Raw genomic sequence first — 22738 nt, 5'->3', positions numbered from 1 at the left:
TAAGTGCAACAGCGTGTGCTGCGATCCCCTCTTCACGGGTGGCCTGCCCAGAGCAGGTATGCTTCGTGCTAGGCAGCAGAGGGTCCCGTGGATGGCCCCAGTTCACACAGGGCAGTGTGACTTCCACCGCGTGGCAGAGGAGCAACTGGGACAGAGACGGCCGTGCCCAGGATGGCTCCTCCGCACCACAGCCAGGTGTGGGCAGGGGAGCCTGTGTCCTGGGATCCAGACCAAGGGGACTCCAGTCCTGTGTCAATGTCCCAAGAGCTTGTTGTCCCCAAGAGCAGGTCCTGTGACCACAGTGATCCCCACATAGGATCCCGCCCTGCTGTGGCCCTCCGGGTACCCCACAGGGCACGGGAGCCCCCTGCTGCCTTGGGGTCTGCTGGTGGGGCAGGGTCAGCCGGCCCACAGTGGCAGCCCTGTAGAGGGCTGAAGTCAGGTGCTCACTGCCTTGCAGGGCTGTCTCCCAGTGCAGGAAATGAACACCTTCTATGGGGAGGGGCTTTCTTACAGGGGTCACCGGGCAGAGTGAAACAGGCCCAGAGGCCCGGTCCAGTGGGACATGAAAGAGACCAAGGTGGCCTCTGCGGGCGGCCTGCAGTAGAGGGGACCAACAGGCTACTCTCCCTCCCTCTGCACAGGCCACACAGGGTACCCACAGAGCAAGGCCATAATGGGACCTCCAGCAGGGTGGGAGCTCAGGCCACCTGGCCCCACCCTTGGCTTTGCAAGGACTGCTCCTGTGGCTGCCAGCCACATGCTGCCATGCAGAGGGAGAGGCAATGGTCGCTGCTCTCGGTGGACACACGCCTGCTCCCTGAGAAGACGTGAGGGCGACACGGCCGATCGCAGCGCCTCTGCACAAATAGCCCTCGGAAAGGAGAGTGGCTCACCAGAGGACCCCACCCCAGCCGACTGGACAGCAGGGATGGGAACTGAGGTTGTTTCTGTGGCTGGTGCCAACGCGGAGGCCGGTGCCCCGGGAAGGGCCCCCAGAGCGGGCTGCAACATGGTGAAGCAGAGACGTGAACACCCCAGGAGCGGTGCATTGTCACGCGCCCACGAGTCTAAGTCTCCACACGTGTGCGGGGGTCAGGGAGCCCCCGGGCAGAGGTCTGAGGTGGGGCGGTGCCTGCCCAGCGGGGGCACGGGTTACAAGGGCCCGTACTTGGTCTCATACTTGGACACGATGGTCTTGCACTTGCCCACCTCCTTGCGCAGCTCGGCCACCTCCGTGCGCAAGGCTGTGTTCTCCTTCTCCAGGAAGGCCGCCCGGATGGTGATCTGGTTTTCCTTCAGGCGTCGGGCATCCCGGGACCGTTTGGCTGCCACGTTGTTTTTCTTGCGCCTCGTCCAGTACTTCTCATCCTGTGAGGAAGTGGTCTTGAGTGGTCTCTCCCCTGCTCCTGGCCAGGGCACCCAGCGTCCCCCCCACCACCACCCTCACAAGGAGACTCTCCTCATAAGCCAGCTGTGGCCGGAGCTGAAGCAGCGAAGGCGCTATGGGTGCCAGGGTGGCAGGGGCGAGGGTCCTGGGGCAGGCTGCGTGTGGAAGGAAGCTGCCTCTGGGCCCAGGCCCACGGGCAGCCTGCTGTGCCTCGGGACCTTAAGCTCTACCTTGGTGGATAATGACAGTCACTCCCTCTCAGCATTGTCCCAGGACAAGCCAAGTGCCTATGGTAAGACCCATCTGTGTGCCACCATCAGTGCCAAGGGACCACAGTCTCAGAAGCCACCCCTAAGGGGCAGCAGGTACTGTGCTCCTGGCTCACAAACGGGGATGCTCAGGCAACCCAGTCACAGAAGGCCAAGGCTGGGATTAAAACATCTCTCCTGGCAAGCACTGTGGTGTAGCAGGATAGGCCTTCAACTGTGGCACGAGCATTCCATGTGGACGCCGGTTCAAGTACCAGCTGCTCTACTTCCAATCCAGCTCCCTGCTAGTGTGCCTCGGAATGTAGTGGAGGACGACTCAAGTCCTCGGGCCCCGCACCCATGTGAGAGACCCAGAGGAGGCTCCTGGCTTCGGACTGGCTCAGCTACAGCCCCTGCAGCCATTGGGGAGTGAATCAGCATGTGGAAGACAGCCCTGTCTCTGCTTATGATAACTTTGCTTTTCAAATAAAAATAATTAACTTCCCACTGATTCCCACAGAACCATCAGGCTGGGCACTGCTACAGCTCACCGCTGGGGAGGCCAGCATACCAGCTATCTTTCAGCTTCCAGAGCAAGGACTAGTGCAAGCTCCTGCCTGCTGGCTGGGTGGCAGGCAGGGTGCAGCCCATGCCCACAGCTGAGACCTGGAGCAGAGACCGTGGGGAGAAGACTGGGCTGAGTACCACCTAACTCTGCCACCAAGTGCGGCTCTCGGCGCTGAACTCCCGTGTCCACGGTAGGGAGGAGGGACCGGCCCATTCGGGCTTGCACAGCACCTGCGCATGCGAAAGGGCCATGTTACCTTCTGTTCATCAGGCACAAAGACCTTCTTAGCCTTTTTGATCATGGGCTGGGGCTTCAGGTCCTCCTCAGCAAACTTGTGCTTCCGTGGATTGAAGAGTTCCCCGCCGGGCACACTCGACAGGACCAGGTCGGCCGGGTCAGGGTTGAAATTCACGTCCACCTCCACACAGTTGGGGTCAATGGGACTGGGAGTCTCCCTCTCCTTTTCCAGGGAAGATTCTGGAAGACACAAACAGGTGGTCTAGAAGCATCCCCCTGAACAGAATCAGATCTGCATTAAAAACTCAGGTATGTGCACAAACCCCTGCAGTGTGGCAGGGGGACCAGACACACCAGCCCCACAGCCAGACTGGCAGGTGGGGCTCCAGCCAGTGACAAGGACACACGGAGAGCCCGTTTCCATAGGAGCAACACGCTCTCAAGCCTACACAGTCCTTGAAGATGACCTGGTCTCCCCACTGTTTTCTTCGCCCAGAAATGCTAAACACCACACTAAGTCATCATGCCTTCTCTCACTTCCTGTGGTTTCCAGTTCTTGATGAATGAGGAGCAGCTGGGTCTCCCTGTGACTGCTGATGGCCAAGGGGCATCAACGGCACCTCCGAGAGGGCTGTTCCCAGGCCCTGCCCAGATGGCTGCTCTGGAGGGGGCTGTGCGTGACCCCTCTGCCCTGCTGTCAGAGGACACTGGGCTCTCCTCGGGGCCCCATGGGAAGCAGCTGAACTGCCCCCTGCCCTCAGGTCCAGGTCCTGCAATGTTCATGGCTTTCTTGTTCCTCCAGCCTCCATCTGCCGCTTTGCAGTGCACACAGGTCTAAAGCCACCTCCAGAGCTCAAAGGCCAGCGGTTTTAATAACTTGTTTTTAATTCATGTTTTAGAATATTTACCTATGTACTTATTAAAGCAAAGAGACAAGGGGAACACCCATCCCCTGGTTCCTCCCCAGTGACCCGAACAGCAGGAACCAGGAATTCCATGTGGGTTTCACACAGGGCGGTCAGGATTCAGGGACTCGGGCCGTTGTTGGCTGCCTCCCAGGAGCACCCACAGGGAGCAGTCAGGACGAAAACTGGTGCTGACATGGGATGCTGGTATTGCAAGTGATGTCTTAATACGAGGTACCATGACGCCTGCCCCCAAAGTTTGTGGGTCACTGAAGAACACGATATTAATTTTTATTAATTTTTATTTATTTTTATTGGAAAATCAGATATACAGAGAGGAGGCGAGACAGAAAGATCTTCTGTCTGAAGATTCACTCCCTAAGTGACCACAACGGCCAGAGCTGTGCTGATCCAAAGCCAGGAGCCAGGAACCTCCTCCAGGACTCCCACGTGGGTGCAGGGTCCCAAGGCTTTGGACCGTCCTCAACTGCTTTCCCAGGTCACAATCAGGGAGCTGGATAGGAAGTGGAGCTGCCGGGATTAGAAGTGGTGCCCATATGGGATCCCGGGGCGTTCAAGGCGAGGACTTTAGCTGCTAGGCCATGGCGCGAAGCCCGATATTGTTTAATTAAACAAATACTACCTCAGGCCCAGGATGGTGCCCTAGTGACTAAATCCTTGCCTTGCAAATGCTGGGATCCCATATGGGTGCCGGTTCATGTCCTGACTGCTCCACTTCTCATCCAGCTCTCTGCTTGTGGCCTGGGAAAACAGTCGAGGATGGCCCAAGCACGGGAGACTCGGAATAAGCTCCAGGCTCCTGGCTTCAGACCAGTGCAGCTCCAGCCGTTGCAGCCATTTGGAGCGTGAATTAGCGGATGGAAGATCTTCCTCTCTCCCCTCCTCTCTGACTTTCCAATAAAAATAAAATAAATCTTAAAGAAAAAAGAGAATACTTAGTGTTCAGTTCAATGCTACTGACAGAGTATACAAAATAATTATTAGGATAACAGGTATTTATTAAATATTTACTGTAAGCCAGGCACTGTTTTGGCAGAGACTGAACAGTGTAACAGTTAAACTACCCCGCCTCTGGGGCCAGCACTGTGGCATAGCATGTGAAGTTGCCCTCTGTGACACAAGCACCCTGTACAGCTGCAGTTCATGTCCTGGACACTCCTGGCTAACGGTCTGGGAAAGAGCAGAAGATGGCCCAAGTGCCTGTGTCCCTGCCACCCTGGCGGGAGACCTGGCCCAAGCTCCTGGAGCTGGCCTGGCCCAGCACGGGCTGCCATTCTGTGGGACAACAGCAATGCAGGCTCCTCCCTCTTTCTTTCCTTCTCTCTGTGTAGTTTGTTCAAATAAATCAACAAATTTTTAAACAACAAAACTAAACTAATCAACCCCACCTTCATTCATTATTGTAGCAGAAAGGCTCATAGTATATAAGGCAAATAAAGACATTTATAAAATCGGGGCTGTTGTGGGTGTATCTGGGGTGCACGTTATAAAGTGGGATAGCATGGCCCTGAGGTAGAAGACGGCTAGTGGGAATGGGCAGAGGAACAGACAGTCCTGACATGGAGTTGTGGCTCTGCTCTGCAGGGCACATGTGGGCATGGCAGGCTTGTTGAGGGCATCCCCAAAGACGGAGAGGGAGGGCGGGGAGGGGCAGAAGCCAGGGAGCTAGTCCACGTCCTACCACACACAGGTGTCTCCTCCGGCCCCCGTGGACTGATGGTCCCTGCGCTGAGGCATGGAGGGTCAGATTCTCTGCAGGACATCGTGCACAGAAATGCACTGCACACTAGTGCAGGGGTGAGGAGAAAGGGTGAGCACTGGCAAATCCCTTCCAGCGAGACAAACAGCCAGGCTGCTCACCCCGTGAGATGCTGTTCAAAGTGACACCGTGGCCAGCTCCCACTCCTGACTCCACTTTTGCATGCAGACTCTGGGTGATGACGCAAGCAACAGGGACCCTGTCAACCCTGTGAGAGACCCAAGTTGAGTTCCCGGGTGCTGGGTCAGCCTCAGCCCAGTCCCAGCTGGAGTAGAGTGAACTGGTGGATGGGAACTTTGCAAACTCGGCAGAAACCAAAGGGTACGCTGCAGCTACCTTGCAGGGAAAGGACAAGAAAAAAGCCCCAGGAAATTTACAGAAAGCACAGGAAAAGTTGGCTCGGGGGTGCAGGTTCTGAGGCATCTTCCCCTGCAAGGACACTGGGGTGAACAATTTCCAGAAGCTGATAAGATGACCTTAAACAGTGATTCTACCAGGGGGCGATGAAAGAGGAACGGCTCTGGGGTTCAATCTGAGGAGACAGGGCTGAGGGCCACTGGCCCAAAGCACTGTGATAATGTCACAGGCCGGCCAGCAGGATGTGGGGGCAGAAGCCACGCTCATGTCACAAGCCAGCCAGCAGGATGTGGGGGCAGAAGCCACGCTCATGTCACAAGCCAGCCAGCAGGATGCCAGGGGCAGAGGCCACGCTCATGTCACAGGCCAGCCAGTGGGATGCCAGGGGCAGAGGCCACGCTCATGTCACAGGCCAGCCAGCGGGATGCCAGGGGCTGAGGCCACGCTCATGTCACAGGCCAGCCAGAAGGATACTGGGGACAGACACTGCCTCTCTAAGATGACTGGTAGGCATCTACAAAAGCTGAGCATGTCCATGCCCCAGGACCTGCCACCCACTCCTCAGCATCTCCCAGCATCCGGACGCCAAGTACTCCTGCAGCACCAGTCACAACCACACTCAGGATGCCCAATCCTTGTTGACAGCACCACAGCAACAACGTGTTGTCTTCACACTCACTACTCCACAGCAGTGACAAGGCACAACTGCTACGTGTGACACATGGACTTACACACAGAGGAGGAGCCAGACACAGAAAAGCACACGGAATGCAAGATCGAGAGGAGGGATTCTACTGTCATTTCTATGTGAGCAAGGTTATGGGGAGACAGGGGTTGTGGTACAGCACGTAAAACTGCTGCCTATGGCACCAACACCCTGCACTGGCACTGGTTCATGACTCAGCTCCCTGCTAACGGCCTGGAAAAAGGCAAAAGATGGCCTGCGTGCTTGGGTCCTTGCCATGGAGAGTGGAGATGTGGATGAAGCAGCCCGACCTGGTCCTAGCCGTTGCAGCCATGCGGGGAATGAACCAGCAGACAGATCTCTATCAGTACCTTTGTCCCTTCCTCTTTCTGTAATTCAGACTTTCAAAATAAATAAATACATCTTAAAATAAAAACAAGTGCCTGATACAGTAGCCTAGTGGCTAAAGTCCTCGCCTTACATGTGCCGGGATCCCATAAGTGCGTTCGTTTGTATCCCAGCTGCTCCACTTCCCATCCAGGTCCTTGCTTGTGGCCTGGGAAAACAGTAGAGGACGGCCCAAAGTCTTGGGACCCTGCACCTGTGTGGGAAATGTGGAAGAAGCTCCTGGTTTCGGATTGACTCCGCTCCAGCCACTGCGGCCAGTTGGGGAGTCAACCAGTGGATGGAAGATCTATCTGTCTCACCTTCTCTCTGTAATTCTTTCCAATAAAAGAAAAAAAAATTTTTTTAAACAAAACAACCCACAGCTATGGGAATGGTGTTGGGATTAGCATTTAAGGGGATAATGACACCGCCTGTGCAGCATTTCAGAGTTCATGTATGTCTCCACCTGGGAGGCAGCAGATGACGGCTCACGTGGGAGACCGGGATGAGGCTCAGGACTTCCGGCTCTGGTTTGGCCCAGGCCTGGCTTAGTCCTAGCTGACGTGGACATCTGGGAAGGATATCAGTGGAAATATCCGTGTTGTGTACCTCTGCCTTCCCCAAAAAATAAGTTCATGAAAAATGCCTACTATGAACACATAATGCATGGATATACATTTTTTTAGATACCAAAACAAACTTTTCTTTAACAGATTCATGTGTCTGGGCCCCTCTCTCCTCGTGGCAGCCCAGGAGCAGGGCAAGGACTGGGGAAGTCTCCTCTCTCCGACGGGGTGCTGGCCGAAAGGAGTGCTGCGGAAACCGTCACTCCCAGAAACATCTCAAGCAGAAGTGCTGGCTCGGGGTCAGGCTCCCAAGCAAAGGGCGGAGAGACTGGCCAGTCAGTGCGCCAAGTGGGAGATGAGGCTCTTCTTCCAGAACATGGAGCCACCAAAGCAGTTCTGGATGACTGGGATGTGCTTCTTGGAAAACACCTAGGGGTGACGTAGCATCTTCAAGAGACGGTGACATTCTTGGAAAATACCTAGGCTGAAACCTATTGAAATGACACCACATGAAGCTGCCCGTTCCACTGAGGTTCTGAAATCATTCATCATGTAAATAATTCCCATGTCTCTTATAATAAACTAACACTATCCAAAAAAAGAAAAAAAAGATTAATGTGTTTGAAAGTCAGCAGGCCAGGGTAGGAGGTACAGATCCAGCTACCAGTTCACCCTCCAGATGCCGGCAACGTTCAGACCTGGGCCAGGAGGTAGGAACTCCATCCTGGTTTCCCACAAGGACAGGGGCCCAGGCACTTGAGTCACCTTCTGCTGCCTTCCCAGAGACACTCGCGGGGAGCTGGGCCGGGAAGAGAACACACTCCAGAACATGCTGGCACTGTAAGAGACGTGCTGTATACGAGTGCTGGTACTATGAACTGCTAGGCCACAACTGCACCTCCAAACTTATTTTAATTCCATTTTTTAATGAGATACATCATAAATCTTACTTTATTTGTATTGTAATTTTTCTGAAAACCAGATTTGAAAGGCTGCATTGGAAAGGAGCAGTTGGGACTTGAACCAGGACCCAGACCAGACGCAGGCAAAGCTGGTAGCAGCTTAAGTTGCTACATCAGGACCCAAAAGAATATGTTAAGGCAGGTATGGTTAAACTATTTTGTTACATTCTTTCCAAAGTATTCCTTTACTTGAAAGGTGGAGAGTCTCAAGCTCGTAACGGATCTCCCCCCAGCCGGTTCATTCCCTAAGCATCCACAGCAGCAGGGGCTGGGAAAGGCTGCTGCTGGGCACTGGACACTCAGGGTGAGCTGTCCGCACAGGTGGTAGATGAACCATCCGGGTCACTGCCTGCTGCCTCCCAGGAAGCTGCAGCGGGGAGCAGAGCTGGGACCCCTCGCTGGCAGCCGGAAGAGCACCCTGACAGCCAGACCTCATGTCTGCCTCCCTACCCCGTAACTTCCACCTGTCCTCTAACTCTGTTGGTAGAACTTGAGTCAAAGAATACTGGACATGTAGGAGTGCATAATTAGCTTACAGTCAGTAAAGATAAAAGAGAACACAGTATACAACTCTGCTGTACAAAGTCTGACTACCAAGGACTTGCCACAGTAGCCTAGCGGCTATATCCTAGTCTCGCACATGCTAGGATCCCACATGTGTGCTGGCCACCCTGCTTCAAATCCAGCTCCCTGCCTGTGGCCTGGGAAAGCAGTCGAGGACAGCCCAAAGCCTTGGGACCCTGCACCTGTGTGGGAGACCCAGAAGAGGCTCCTGGCTTCAGATAAGCTCAGTTCCAGCCATTACAACCACTTGGGGAGTGTACCAGTGGATGGAAGATCTCTGTCTCTCCTCTCTGTATATCTGATTTTCCAATAACTAAATCTTAAAAAAAAAAAAAAGGTTTAGGGCCCGGCGCGGAGGCACAGTGATTAAAGTCCTCGCCTTGCACGCCCGGGATCCCATATGGGCGCCGATCTAATCCCGGCAGCCCCGCTTCCCTTCCAGCTCCCTGCCTGTGGCCGGGGAAAGCAGCTGAGGACGGCCCAAAGCTTTGGGACCCTGCACCCACGTGGGAGACCCAGAATAGGCTCCTGGCTTCGGATCGGCATAGTATCGGCCGTTGCGCTCACTTGGGGAGTGAATCATCGGACGGAGGATCTTCCTCTCTATCTCTCCTCTCTCTATATCCGCCTTTCCAATAAAAAATAATAAAAATAAATCTTAAAAAAAAAAAAAAAAGGTTTGACCAGGAAGGGCCACTGCCCTAACAGCTGATCCTAGCAGGCGCCACTTGGGGAGTAAACCAGCGGATGGAAGATCTTTCTGTCTTTTCTTCTTTCCGTAAAATCTGACATGTCAATAAAAAATAAACCTTAAAAAAACCCTCTCCAGGGCCTGGCGGCGTGGCCTAGCAGCTAAAGTCCTCGCCTTGAACGTGCTGGGATCCTATATGAGCACCAATTCTAATCCCGGCAGCTCCACTTCCCATCCAGCTCCCTGCTTGTGGCCTGGGAAAGCAGTCGAGGACGGCCCAAAGCCTTGGGACCATGCACCCGTGTGGGAGACCCGGAAGAAGTTCCTGGTTCCTGGCTTTGGATCAGCACAGCATTGGCCGTTGCGCTCACTTGGGAGTGAATCATCAGATGGAAGATCTTCCTCTCTGTCTCTCTTCCTCCTCTCTGTATATCTGACTTTCCAATAAAACAAACAAACAAAAAAAACCTCTCCAAATAAAGAAGAATCAGAACAAACAAAAGATTTTTTAAAAAACCCTCTCTTATTTCAGTTACATATGAAGTGTTTATAGATAAAACAAACAAGTATCTCAAATTTCATTGAAAATGACTGGTTATGAGTTAGGAACTGTTCAAGGTGGCGATGATTACACAGTTCACTGAAGTTTTTTATCAATTAAAAGGCAGAGTGTCAGGGAGGGAGAGAGACCCTCCTCCCATCAGTTTATTCTCTGATGCCTGCCACAGCAGGGCTGGGCCAGGCAGTCACCGGGGACCTCAGCTGCCACCTTCAGCCACATCAGCAGCACCAGAGACAGCGTGAGGATGGGTGTGGGCTCCCAAGGGGTGGTGTGACCCTCTGTGCTTCAATGCCCACCCTGCCATAGCCTGTTGTTTAGACTGTTTTGTTAGAAAATTTTCCCATAATAAACCATGAGGATTTCCTCGGTGTGAGCGCCCAGTATCGACCTGCCTGCCCCAAGCCTGCAGACAGCTCTGCAGAACACCCCCACAGGAGGTGCACCTGCGTCCAGAGACAGACAGACGACCCTCAGGGGTGGGGTGGGGGGAGGAAAGCAGGGTCTGCCCAAAGGCAAGGCAAACCGAGCAGATGGAGCATCTTCTCAGGCTTCTCCCCAGCGGTGCCCAGTGGGGTGCCAAGGGCCACTACACCCTGGCTGGGTGGCTGCAGGCGCATCCCTTCACCCTGGCTTCCTTGCTTGGAAAGTTGGGACAGCACTGCTCCCCTCACAGTATCCGTGAGCGGCCCCGGCTTCACGCCAGGCAGAGCTAGCAGTAAGAGAGCAGGAGTGGCGGCGGTGCCCTTGCCATGGTACTGATCGAGCTTCCTGGGCAGTCATGGCAGAGGGCAGCAGGGAGGCCATGCAGGAGTGGGATGCGGGATCTTCATCCTGCCCCGCAGCAGCCTGGCCAGCCTCATCCACCGCCCTGGCCTCTCACAGAGAGCAGACCACCAATCAGGCCGCTGCCGCCACTCACCTCCAGCCCTGGACGGGAGGCAGAGCCCACTAGGACCTCCCCTCCGAGGTAGCTCCTGGACAGCGTGGACGTCCTGCCCGGAGGCCTTCACCCACCTGTGCTGGACACGGTTTCCGAGGGCTGGAAGAGGGCGGTGGAGGAGGACGGCGGGGATGCCGTGGAGGAACTGGCAGACTCCTTCCCCTCCAGCTCAGCCACGGGCAGCAGCAGGTTCTGGGCCAGGTGCGTGGGGCTGGCAGGGATGCCGTTCTCCAGCAGGAACTCGTCCAGGTCCATGTACTCCAGGTGGAAGGACTCGCCGTCATACGGGATGGTCTTGTCCCAGATGGGCGGCATGAGGGAGGCCGAGACGGCCATGGTGCTGGCTGCCGCCGCCTCGTCCTCCTCCAGTTTCTCCTTCCCCTTGTCCTTGTCTGCAGACACAAGATCTGGGGTGAGCCCTCACATGTAAGAGCCCAACGCGGTCCCCGGAGGTGGCCAGTGAACCCCATGGGGTTCCCCATCTTTCTCAGGGTCCTGACTCCCTCCCGAGCACATCTAGGGCCCATTCCACGCTTCTGGGGAGCCTGAAGCAGCCTGCTGGGTCCTCTCCAGGCCCTGAAATGCTCAGCACCACCGAGGCCTTCCGGGTCCCAGGGTTAATGCACATGAGGGGCTGCAGGATGAGCACCCACAGGGGGTGCCGGGACTGCTCCTGATGGGCTAGGCATGAAGAGGATCTGGAGACTCGGATCCCCCACTTTCCTGTTCTCTACACTGGGCGAGCTCAGGGCTTGGACCTGCTCTGGCCACCCACCTGCTGTGTGCTGTGCGGCCTCAGCCGTGCTACTTAACTTCTCTGAGCCCCGAGTTCTTCTGCTGTCCATCCTGCCTGTTTGGTGGAGATTACATGTTGGAAAGTGTCGGACGGAGTCCCTGACCCGTGCCCACATACACTATCACTGTGAGCTCCCGGGACGGAGCAAGGCCGGGTTGGATCTATTTCTACATCTCGGGGGTTGACGGGGGTAGTGGACTGTGGGCACACTGGTGCAGGGACTGCAGCACAGGGCACGTGCGGGCAGATTCACTCTAGGGTCATCAGAAAGCTTGGAACTGCCCAGTGCCCTTTACTCCCTGCTGAAAGGCTTCCTGGGAAGGCGAGGGGAGGGGAGCTGAGGCAGCCACAACTGCACCCAGGTAAAGCTAAAGGAGCCCATGAATCAGGCACTGCAACCCATTTCATTCTCTGGGCCAAACAATTCGGCATGTGGCTACCCAAGAGGGGACAATTCAAAAAGAGAAAAAAAGACGAGAGAGATGAGGGTGGAAAGAAATGCCCGTGATGGCCAGGCTCGTCAGGGAAGTGGGAGATAATATCACTCCCGAGCTCGTGATGGGTTTTCAAAACTGAGCCAGGCAATGCTGAACTCCGATTTTAGAAGTGAAAAGGATACCCAGAAGCCATAACGCTGGGCACGAACCAGCCACGCACGGACTCCTGCACCGCTGCCAACCCCAAGAGCGGCTGATCTGCCCCATCAACACAGCCACACCCAAGGAGTTCCGACGACGACGGCAGTTCTGCCCAACAGAACCTGCTCGGGGCTCCTCTGCGTCTGAGCCGACGTGGGTTCCTGCAGCTGCCTCCTGCACCAGGCCCTGGCACCCAACCAACTAGGAAGTAAGCAAGCCAAGGCCGGGTGGGCCAGATGGCTCCACAGTCGGTGCAGAACCGACTCGACCTGGAGATCAGAGCAGGGAGGAGCAAGAAAAGCAGACCTAGAGAGGATCGCACGCAGCAGGCTCCGAGCTGCGCCCGGGCCAGGCGATTCCTGGAGCTTTAGTCAGTGTTACAAGCTGAGAGAGAAACCACTCCTTTCTCTCAGGTCACAGCAGCGCATGCCAGACGTGGTCAGTATGACAGCGACAAGGGAACGGTTGGAGAGGTCTGGGTGACCTTCAGGAAGCACCTGACCCTTGCCCGGGAAGTGGGACTGCCACCCAAGTCTAGGTGTGCTGTGAGCACAGCGTGAAGCCAGGTGGAAGGACTGGGTCACTACCTGATCACTTAAACAAGGGCCTGCCCCACTGACACCCTATCCCTGCAGCCCGGCCCAGCCCAGATCGATCAGGAACAAACACTGCCTTGATAATAAAAGGGTTCCTGCACACACACACACACCCCTAAGGCCCAAAGTCAGGGGGAGACGCCTGGCCTCACCTGACCTGCTGAAGCTATTTATAACCCTGTAGTGACAGCCATGGGGACGGAGCCTTGGAATACAGACACAAGGGGGAATTTTTAAAAGTCTTCCCCCGCCCCCAATTCCTAGACCACCCTGAAGGAATACTGCGGGGCTGCCACTCTGGCACCCCACCTCTGGGACAACAAAAACAAGGGCAAGCCTGCGTCCCACCTGTGCCCTGGACAGTAAAGGGAAGTGCAGGCCCTCTATCTTGCTCCCAGGCTCTGGGGTCCACCAACACCAGGTGGGGGGGCCCAGTCACCTCCTGCAGCCTCACCCAAGCCTTCCCGACTTCACCCTTGCCCCACACCCGAGTCCGGGGACGCATTTCCAGAAAGGCTCCAATGTGGACCCCTAGCACCATCCAGGCAGGAGGGGGTGACCCGCTCCCCAGGCCCCGTGCTGCCCAAACTTGGGTGGACTTTGCGACCACGGCGGAAGGCATATGGAATGCGTCCCAAAATGCAGACTCCCATCCCAGGAGGAGCCGCAGCCTGGGTGGGGCCGCCCTAGAACAGGCCTTGTCAGCAAGCATCCCGAGGCAGGCGGCTCCCGACCCCCGCCCCGCGCTGTCCCTCCGGCCTCATCCCGCTCATCCCCACCTGACCCTTTGTCATCTCCACGCCCGTCCCCTGACCTCCTCTCCGCCTCGGCCTCCAGCCCCCATGGAGGCCGTCGCTCCCCTCGCCACCCCCCTCTCGTCGCTGGACCACTTCACCCTGACCTCCGACCTGCCCAGTCCCGCCCTCGCCAGGCCCCGCCCCTGCAGAAACCCCGCCCCCCCGGCGCGCGCGGACGCCCCCCGCCCCCCTCACCGAGGCGCGCCTCCCGCGGGGGGTTCTCCATCAGCTTCTTCAGCACCAGCGGGAACGAGCCCGGCAGGCCCCGTTCCCCGGCGGCGCGCCCCGGCCCCGGCCCCGGGCCCGGCCCCGCCTGCGGCTCCACAGGCGGCTTCTTTCCGCCGCCCGCGTCGGACATGGTGCCCCGCGCTCCGCTCGCGCGCCGCGCCTCCCCCGCCCGCCCCCCGAAATGGGCCGGAGCCGCGCGACCCGCCGCAGCTGCCGACCCGGGCCGCGACTGCGCAGGCGCGCGGCGGCGCCCCCGCCTCCCTCCCTCCCTGCCCCCTCCCGCGGCCCGGCTCCGGCCTATTCATTATTCATGAGGCCAGGCCTGCGTCGCCCCAACTTGCGCCCCGGGATTGGCCCGTCTCGCGAGAAGGGCCGGTACGGCTTCACGGGCTGCGATTGGCTGGGCCGCCAGGGCGAACTGGACACGTGCGGGGCCAGGTGACGAGGCCCCGCCCTCACGCTCGCTGATTGGCTCCTGCTGGCGTCGGCGTGCTAGGCCTTCCAGGGCGGCAGCCCTTTAACCCGCCTCAGAACACCTCCCGGCGCGCCGCGGCCTGCTGGGCTTTCCCCTCAGCCTGCATGGGACGCGCCCCCAGAGGGAGGCGGGGCGTGGCGCGGGTCCTGGGGAGCCGCCGCCGAGGCCCGGGGGAGAGGACGCTGCGCCCCGCAGAGGTGCCGGGGAAGGCGGCGCGGGGACAGCCAATGGCGGCCGGGGGCGGGGCTCGGGCCGTGCACGAGGCGCTGCACGTGCGGGGCTGCGGCGGGGCGGGAAGGGACACGGGCCGGGGCGGGAGGGCTGGGCCTAGGGCGCCGGACTCTGTCCCGGGGCGTGGGACGGCGACGCCGGACCCTGCCCGCGCTCCTCCTCCTCCGCCGCCTCTCAGAGGTTGGCTGAGGGCAGGGCCGCGGAAGGCGGTGTCGGGTGGCCCGGTGATCCCGGCTTTACCAGATAAAACCCTGGCGTGGAGCGGAGCGGGCGTCCGCGAGGCCCGAGGCGAGCCGGAATGCGGCTCCCGGCTCCCGGCTCCCGCTGAAGTAGCTTGTGACCTTGGATGAGGCCAGCGGTTTCAGCAGAGTTTGTGTCCTTGGCCGTAAAATTAAAAGATTGGGCGCATGCCTACAGTCCCATCGGCCCTGAAAATTCTCGTCACTGCCTCTTCCTAGGGCAAGAAAGCAAACAAAAATCCTCCTTCACACAGGGGTCTCAGCCCACGTTTTGTGGGAGAGCCACCTCCTCTTAAAATACACACACATTTGCACTGAGAGGAAATGCGTAAAGCCGTAACGTGTGAAGACACACAGAGACAAGCACACAGGAAGCCTCTAGCCTGGCCAGAACTTTCTACCTCTTTACAGAACCGACCGTCGGAAGCACCGGGGGCAGGGACCTGTAGTTGGCTTGTTTCGGGTCCCTGCAGTAGTTCGGGGCAGGGGGAGCAAAATGGCAGCCAGTTGGATGTTGGGATCGGATCGGGTGTGCCGGATGAGGGGTGGGGAAGCCACGGCAGCTAGTGCAGTCAGAATTTTGCTGCTGGAAGTTGAGGGCTAAGAAGCTGGGGAGTGGGGCTGGGATTAAGCCACCCTCTGAGCCGGCTCCCTGCTAACGCACCTGGGAGAACAGTGCAAGATGGCCCTTGTACTTGAGTGCCTGGTACCCACGTGGCAGACCCAGATGGATTCCAGGCGTTGGCCTGGCCCAGCCTGGGGCTGTCGTCGCCAACTGGGGGAGTGAGCCCACAGCTGGAAGACCTTTCTGTTTATCCCTCTGCCAGTGCCTTTTCAATAAATCTAAGTGAAAGAGAAGAAAGGTGGGGGCAAACGAATAGACCTGAACAACAAGAAATGGGCAGGAGTGGGGAGAGGGGCAGGGTGGCTGAGCCTGTTGCTGCCAGCTGTAGCTTTCCTTATAAGCAGGGGCGGGGAGAAGGAAGATGGCGCAGACTCTGCCTTAGGGGAGTCTGGGAGCCGATACAGGTACCTACAGCGTTGCAAACCAGCAACCCACAAGAGCTGTTGTAATCTAACTAAAACTGGGGTTCCCGGCGACTACTGCTGTACCCTTGGGTCACTTCCCAAAGCTGAGAGTTCCAGAAACCAACCGCCTGTGTGTTGTACAGTTGTTGCTGGCAGTAATTGTATGTATAGCTAAGCTAAGGTATCTAAGAATGTAAAGCTTTTCTGTGCATGACAAGTTTAGCTGCAAGGGACTTGCTCGGTTGGGATATAGGGTTGGTTTTGCGGGCATCCTTGAGGGAAAACAATTCTTGAGGCATCAGAAGAGGCTCAGTGATAACAGTGCAATGAAAGTTGGGACAGTGGCCCCTGACCAAGGTGGTCCATGGGAAGGACAGATTGAGCTGTTTTCCCTGGGTAAAATGGGTAAAATGTCTGCCCTAGTCACGTCCTGGCAGCCGAGCTGCCAGGCCTACAACATGGGGCGCAGTGAGACCTGTGCTTATGCCCCTCTTGGGACAGGCGCCACGCTGTGCCCTGACTCCTCTCACTGACCTGGGAATTGCTGCCAAGGCCTCCCTCTGTCCCCATACCCTCCAGAGTGGGTGGGCCAGCTGCTTCCCTTGCAGCTAAACTTGTCATGTGCAGAAAAGCTTTGCATTCTGCTTACATCGGTCTCCTGGCAATGCCCTCCGAAGGCTGATAGCCAGTATTTCTACGTTACCTTCCCCGCGAAGATACCTGAGCCCTATAAAGAAAAATGCTAGGACACGAGGTATGTGAGGAGACAGGGCACCCTGGAGTCATGTATTCAGGGTAAAGGTTACTTGCAGGAAGTGGGCTGCTTGGGCAGGCCAGCAGGAGATCCCCTTGCCTTGGCCACTGACCAGCTCAGGGCTCCGGGGGGGTGACTCCTGTGTGCGCCTTGGCCATTGTCCTCTTGATTGTACCTCTCAGGAGGGGTCTGTGATACGCCCTGTCAGGTGTGGGCCTAGAATAGCATGCAGCCAGCGCTGGGGCAGGGGACTGAGTTGCTCTGAGGTTGGGCCTGTGAGGACTTGAACACACAGACGGGGGAGTTTTATTAAGCCATCATGCCCACGTGGGTCTTTGGCATTACTCGAACTCTGGCTTGGGAGCCCTTGACCTCATCCTGGTCTGTTAATGGGAATGAAGAACCGGCCCTGCGCCCTGCCTGTGTTAGAGCGGGCTGACGACGAGGCATCCTCCCAGGGAGCCAACAGGGCAGGTTTTCTGTACTTCTGGCCAGTTGCACGTGTAGGAGCACGGAGTGCTTGTGGAGGAGAGGAATTTGCTAACTGTTGGTGCAGGCAGTAGGCCACCAAGGCCTTTCATTCCGAGTTGCACTCGTGTGGAGCCTTACCAACGATAGCTTGCCATCGGGTTTGGGTCACGTCGGACCTGGAGTTAACCGATGCCATCCCTAGGTGAGGCCCTCCCCTGGTACGTGCCCGGCCAGCAGCTCTGCCCTCCAGCCTGCATACCTGTGGTTGCATAGTTGTGGGCTTTGTGGTTTGTACCTTGGTCTCAGTGTGTTCCAGGGGAGAAGTGGTGGGTGGAGACTCTTGCCCAATTCCTGCCCATCTTCTCGGTGCTCTGGGGAGAACCAGCTGCCTGTTTGGCTGCATTTCCTGTGCTCCCCACATGCAGATGGCAGGTGGAGCTCCTCCCCTTTCCCCAACCAGCACCAGTTCCAGAGGTACAGCCCCGCCTGTGGCCCTGCGGGGTGTGCTGTCTCAGAGCCACAGCTTCTCCAGCTGAAGCTGGGCTGTGGTTATGGTGGGTGGGCGCGGGTCTTGTCCGTTGCAGCTGCCCCCTGACTCTGTGACCTTGGGCAGTGTGCCTAAACGAGTGTTAGATGTAAAGCTCTCAGTTCACACACAGCCAAGGACAGCCCCTGCACACAGCAAAGGCCCAACACAGGTCAACTCTGCAGTCCCATCTGGGCTGTTGCCCTCCGCCCTGTCCCTGTGCCTCATTCCTCCTGCTGTCTCGTTCTGCCTCCACCCTTGGGGGTCTCTCCCTCTTGCTCGCTTTCTCCAGGAGTGTGCCTCTGCAGGTATCCCTGCCCCTTCCTCATCCACGCTGATTGCAGTTGTCAGGACCTGGGGAGCAGGGCACAGGCCGTGACCACTGGCGCTGCTAGGGTGTGCTCTCACAGGCCACCGGAGAGGTGCTGCTGTGCTGAGACCCCGAGCATCCTGTGGGCAGGAAAGCTGGGGCTGACCCCTTGGGCAGCCACGGCAGCCTTCTCCCCGACAGCTCTCCTGTGCACAGTGCACTCTTTCAGGGATGGTGGGGGCTGCTGGGATCATGAGTCCTTGCTGCCATGGCCTCACCTTGGGTCAGGCCAGGGCAGAGCCCCCTGGAGGAGGCACTCCTGGATGGACCCCTCCCATGGACACCGGGCGTGTTTCACATTGCTGCCACCGGCAGGGGCACAGGTAGAGAAAGCTCTGTCCCAGGTGTGGGAGGCGAGAGCCCTGTGGCTCACAGAGAGACCGACCTAAGATTAGCCATTGTCTGGCCAGAAGAATGTGAAAAACAAGCCACTTACATGTCTAGTGAGGACGAACTGCGCTGCCACATCCAGAACCTACAAACCCCCTCCGCAGCCTCCCAAGAAACAAGTGGCTAGGGTTCTCAGGGTGGCAAATGAGGCCAGCACACCCAACCCTGCCCAGGCCCCACTGGTGGAGCCCAGGCTGCCCCAAGTGCACTGGCAGCATGGGGTCAAGGCCCTGACTCCTGCCCCTGGAAGTTCCGCTCGGATCCCGCCATGCTATCTGCTGGCCTGGGAACTGTTGCTCCAAGGAAGCAGCCGTGTGTGTGTGTGTGTGTGTGTGTGTGTGTGTGTGTGTGTGTGTGTGTGTATGAGAGAGAGAGCGCGCAAGCGAGACTTGCACTGTTTGGAGTGCAGGCAGGATGGGTGGAGGAAAGGCCCATGCGGGCCAAGGACTCTGCCTTTCCCAGAGGAGACAGCGCGTGGCTTCACAGTTTGCAGACACTCCCGTGGGGGTAGGGCAGCTCTCACGCGGGCCTGCGCTTCCCCTTTTCACACACCCAGCACAGAGGGCAGCAGAGCGTGGGTTACTGTCCTGTCTCTTGGCTGGAAGCTTCCCTCGGGGCCTGGTGATTCCAGGCTAGGAGCAGCCCTGTCAGGATTGGGGGGAAGCAGAGGGGACAAAGAGCTGTTGGTGTGGCTGAAGGGAGAAGTGTGAGGGAGCCAGCAGCCTGGGCTGGGGAGAAAGGTGGGACTGTTCGTTAGGGAGCAGGGCCCGCGGACACGGAGGGTAGCTGAGGCAGGAGTTGGCATCCAGATGAAGGTGCACTTCTCAGAACTGCCAGGCAGCCAAGGGAGATAGTAGTCTGGTGAGCGCCACTAGCGAAAGCTTGAGGCTCAGGAGTTTAAACTGCAGTGCTGGCATCCCATATGGTGCTTATTTGAGTATCAGCTGCTCCATTTATGCCCCAGAAACTTTCTAATGGCCTAGGAAAATAACACAAGATGGCCCAAGTGTTGGAGGACCCTGCGTCCACATTGGAAACCTGGGTAGAGTTCCAGGCTCCTGGCTTTAGCCTGGCACAGCCCTAACTATTGCAGCCATTTGGGAAGTGAACCAGCAGGTGCAAGATCTTTCTTTCTGTCTCTTCCTCTCTCCAATTATGCCTTTCAACAATAAATCTTTTTTTTAAAAAAAAAGTGACATAATGGATTAACCTACTGTCTGCAATACCAGCATCCCATGTGGGCACCGGTTCGAGTCCCGACTCTTTTACTGCTCATCCAGCTCCCTGCTTGTGATCTGGGAAAGCAGGAGAGGCAAGTCCTTGGGTTGCTGCACCAAAATGAAAGAGCCAGAAGAAGCTTCTGGCTCCTGGCTTCATTCAGGCCCATTCCTAGCTGTTCTGGCCATCTGGGGAGTGAACCAGCAGAAGGAAGATCTTTCTCTCCTTTCTACTTTTCAAATAAATACATATATATTTTTAAAAAGAGGAAGTCAGTTTATCCAGAGGCGGGATGGCGGCTGTGAAGGACCGGGAACAGCAGACGGGAGAGCGGCTTGAACTTGGTGGTGCTCAGAGAGGACCTGGGGACCAGGAAATGGAGCCCAAGGCCGAGGGGAGAGCAGGTACAGAAACACAGCTGAACTTTCTCACGCGCTGTCTGCCTTCCACTGAGGTTCCTCCCACTGCACGGGACCCCACCCATGTCACAGGTGCACCGCGTTCCTCCCCCACCACCCCACCTCCCTTACACAAAGTGCAGGTCTGGAGTGACTGCATCGCCTCCCATGAGGTCTGCTGCTGGAGTGCTAGGAGGTGGGGGAGGGTGGCTACAGCAGAACCCCCCCACCCAACACTAGCCATGCCACTGGCTCTGCGTGAGTGGTGGGCATCCTCTTGCTTCCCCAGGGCCTGTTGCCTTGCAGGAAACTATCTATTTTTATCTGCCCGGTGGGCTGCAGGCAGGGGTCAGCTCCCTGGAACCTCAGGCTTCTAACCCACAGTGAGATGCCACATGAAGAGGCAGGAGGTGACTTGAGACCGGGGCCCATCCCCATCCTGACTAATCCTCAGCCAGAGCCTGCCAGCTTCTCGCAGAGCCCTTCCCAAACCCCCAGACAAATCCCCTTAAGTGCTGGACCCTGCCTGGGAGGCGTGGGGACTCCTGTCCTCTGTCCCAGGGGCCTGCAGACCAGCTGTGCCCAGCAGCTGCCACTGCTCCATAAAGGCTTTGCTCTCCTCAACCGAGGAGGTGCCCCCACCTCCTTGCTGAGCTGGGACCTGGCCCTGTAGTGCAATGAAACATGCCCGGGCACAGGCTAGAGCTGGGGCCAGGGCCTGGACCCAGAAAGGAGCCCGCCACCCTAGCTCTGAGAAACTTCCAGCCCAGTCCCCTTGTGCACATGAGCAGAAAACTCTGCAGTAGACTCTAGCTGGGGGCACTGCCCCTAAGAGGTCGGCTTTTCTGGTGAGTAGCAGGAGTCCTAGGGGCTAGGAGGCACCCATTGCAAGGGTGGTGTAGACCCAAAGCTCCAGGACAGAATCCAGGGGAGACCCTACCCTGAATCCTGCGGGCCATCCCCCTCCTTCCTTCCTTCCGCACAGAAAGTGGCTCTCACTCTTTCCAGATTTTACAGGAAAGCCCCCGGGGTGTAAAAAGAGGCCAAGGCTGGAGGGAGGGTGGGGACGAGGGGGTTAGTATTCTCTGGCTCTAGAATCAGAGAGTGGGCAGAGTCCTGCCAAGGGAAGTCCTGTGGGGAGGGGATAACAGGTGCCAGCAGGAAGGAGATGGGGCATCCCAGGCCTCCTGTGTTGCCCCAGGTAGCTGAGGCCTGCTGCCGGGCTCCCCGGGAAGGCAGTGGGCAGTGGTACTGGTGTCTTGGAGTGCAAGAGATTTGGAGGAATGTCTGCCATGAGGTAGGACCCTGAGCAGGTGGTCCCAACTCTTGCCAACTATTTGGGGGCACTCGGGCTTCCCACGAAGGCACCTGGACTGATGGCCTAGCTGTCCTTCAGTCCACGCCCTCTCCTGCCTGCCACTGGGCCCCCTGTTTGCCATGGTATCCTAGGAACGTGGGGCTTAGAGCCGTGCGGTCCCTGTTACATAACAGCTTACATCCCATCCATGAGTTCAGCTCTAGTGGGAGCCGGGAGGCGAAGCAGGTGAGGAAAGCTGTCCTCCAAACTACCCGGCCCCTGCTGCCCACACCCGCCAGCTCTGCCGCTGCTCTGCCCGCCCCCTGTGCCCAGGGGGGTGGTGGGGTGAAGGTAGATAGGGAGGGCTTAGGAAGCACGCAGCGTCCAGATGGATTCTTACCTTGTGCTTGTCCCAAGCACAGCACCTGTTAGGGACTACACACGCTGGCTACAGTTTTCTAAGGCCAACACGCCCCTGGGGGCAGCAGCAGAGTTGGTGTGGCACTCATATACCTCCCCAAGTGCCTGTCTGCACCACAGCCCACCTTCTGTCCCAGCCGATACCCAGGACACACCCCTGCTGGGGACCCTCCCCAGCCTGCAGACACTTGCCCTGATGCCGTGCGCATGGCTGCCCCTGCCTCTTGGACACCTAGGCAGCCAGCTGGCCACGGGCCGCCTGTGCTCCTACCTGTCCTCTTGTCTGGCCACGGCAGAGAGTGCTCCAGCAGGGACTTGAGGACCTCAGGCATGTCCATGGCAGGGGCCGTTCCGATCCGATCACAGCTCGACATGGCCCAGCAGGAGGTGCTTGCTCAGGGAGTTTGCAAGCCGCTGGAGAGGCAGGAGGGGCTGGCCAGGGAGCTGCAGGCCAGGGCAGCAGGCAGGGTGGGAGCCTGAGGCAGCCAATGGGCAGCACGAGCCCCGGCCCGCCCGTCCACCCCCGGGTTTGGGCCACCTGCCAGCTCTGGCTGCAGCCAGGCCTTCCCTTCCCGCTGCCTGGCAGGGCGGACCTGGCCCCGCGCCAGCTGCAGCACGTGGAGCCACCGCGCCAATCCTCTGACAGAGAACCCAGCCTGTTATCTAACTTTGCAAAGGGAAATTCTCCCCCAGGCTGGGAGCCATAGCCAGAGCTGCCAGATGAAAACGGTGAGCACAGCTCCACGCCCACAGCGAGCAGGCTCCGTGGGGCATAGGGGGGTTGGGGGAGGAGGCTGGAAGCCCAGGCGCAGCAGGGAGCAGGGCACGCCATAGTGGGACCCATCCTGAGCTGCAGCCCAAGGTGCCAGGAAGGAAGCAGGACAGGCAAGACCAGCCCCCGAGGCAGCTCAGCATGAAAGAACTTCTTCCTGTTGGCGCGTGCAGGGGCATGGGTGGGCATTATGCATTTCCCCCAAGGGCTTGTGGCATGTTCATGCTACTATGTATGTGCCATGCACACAT

At 57.8% G+C, this 22738-nt stretch overlaps 1 protein-coding gene across 5 annotated transcripts; it reads right to left on the bottom strand.

Annotated features, from left to right (window-relative positions):
* Nucleotides 1-248: 248 nt before the first annotated feature.
* TEF (TEF transcription factor, PAR bZIP family member) lies at nucleotides 249-22089 on the bottom strand. 5 transcript variants are annotated; one of them, XM_040986714.1, is made up of 5 exons: nucleotides 13865-13946; nucleotides 11618-11692; nucleotides 10917-11234; nucleotides 2463-2683; nucleotides 249-1371 (listed from the first exon to the last, which is right to left on the bottom strand). In XM_040986714.1, the coding sequence occupies exons 1-5, from the start codon at nucleotides 13893-13895 to the stop codon at nucleotides 1156-1158; spliced, it is 861 nt and encodes a 286-aa protein (XP_040842648.1). In that variant the 5' UTR covers nucleotides 13896-13946; the 3' UTR covers nucleotides 249-1155. The 5 variants fall into 5 exon arrangements, with proteins under 5 accessions (XP_040842648.1, XP_040842658.1, XP_040842627.1 ...); XM_040986724.1 differs by lacking the exons at nucleotides 11618-11692; nucleotides 13865-13946 and adding an exon at nucleotides 21987-22089; XM_040986693.1 differs by lacking the exon at nucleotides 11618-11692 and having other exon boundaries at nucleotides 13865-14056.
* Between the last annotated feature and the right edge of the window lie 649 nt (nucleotides 22090-22738).

The sequence above is a fragment of the Ochotona curzoniae genome, unplaced genomic scaffold (assembly GCF_017591425.1).
Source record: "Ochotona curzoniae isolate NIBS_2020 unplaced genomic scaffold, NIBS_Ocur_1.0 contig_1014, whole genome shotgun sequence".
In the NCBI taxonomy this organism is placed as follows: domain Eukaryota; kingdom Metazoa; phylum Chordata; class Mammalia; order Lagomorpha; family Ochotonidae; genus Ochotona; species Ochotona curzoniae.
Note: the sequence above shows the minus strand (reverse complement) of the source record. Positions and strands in the feature narration are given on the sequence as shown.

Excerpts from the sequence above, each read along its gene's own strand:
- TEF (XM_040986684.1), bottom strand. The coding sequence starts at position 14,027 with ATGTCCGACGCGGGCGGCGGAAAGAAGCCGCCTGTGGAGCCGCAGGCG. Across the intron at positions 2,684-10,916 it reads GGAAACCGTGTCCAGCACAG|AATCTTCCCTGGAAAAGGAG; the intron begins GTGGGTGAAGGC and ends TGTGTCTTCCAG. Across the intron at positions 1,372-2,462 it reads TTGTGCCTGATGAACAGAAG|GATGAGAAGTACTGGACGAG; the intron begins GTAACATGGCCC and ends ACTTCCTCACAG.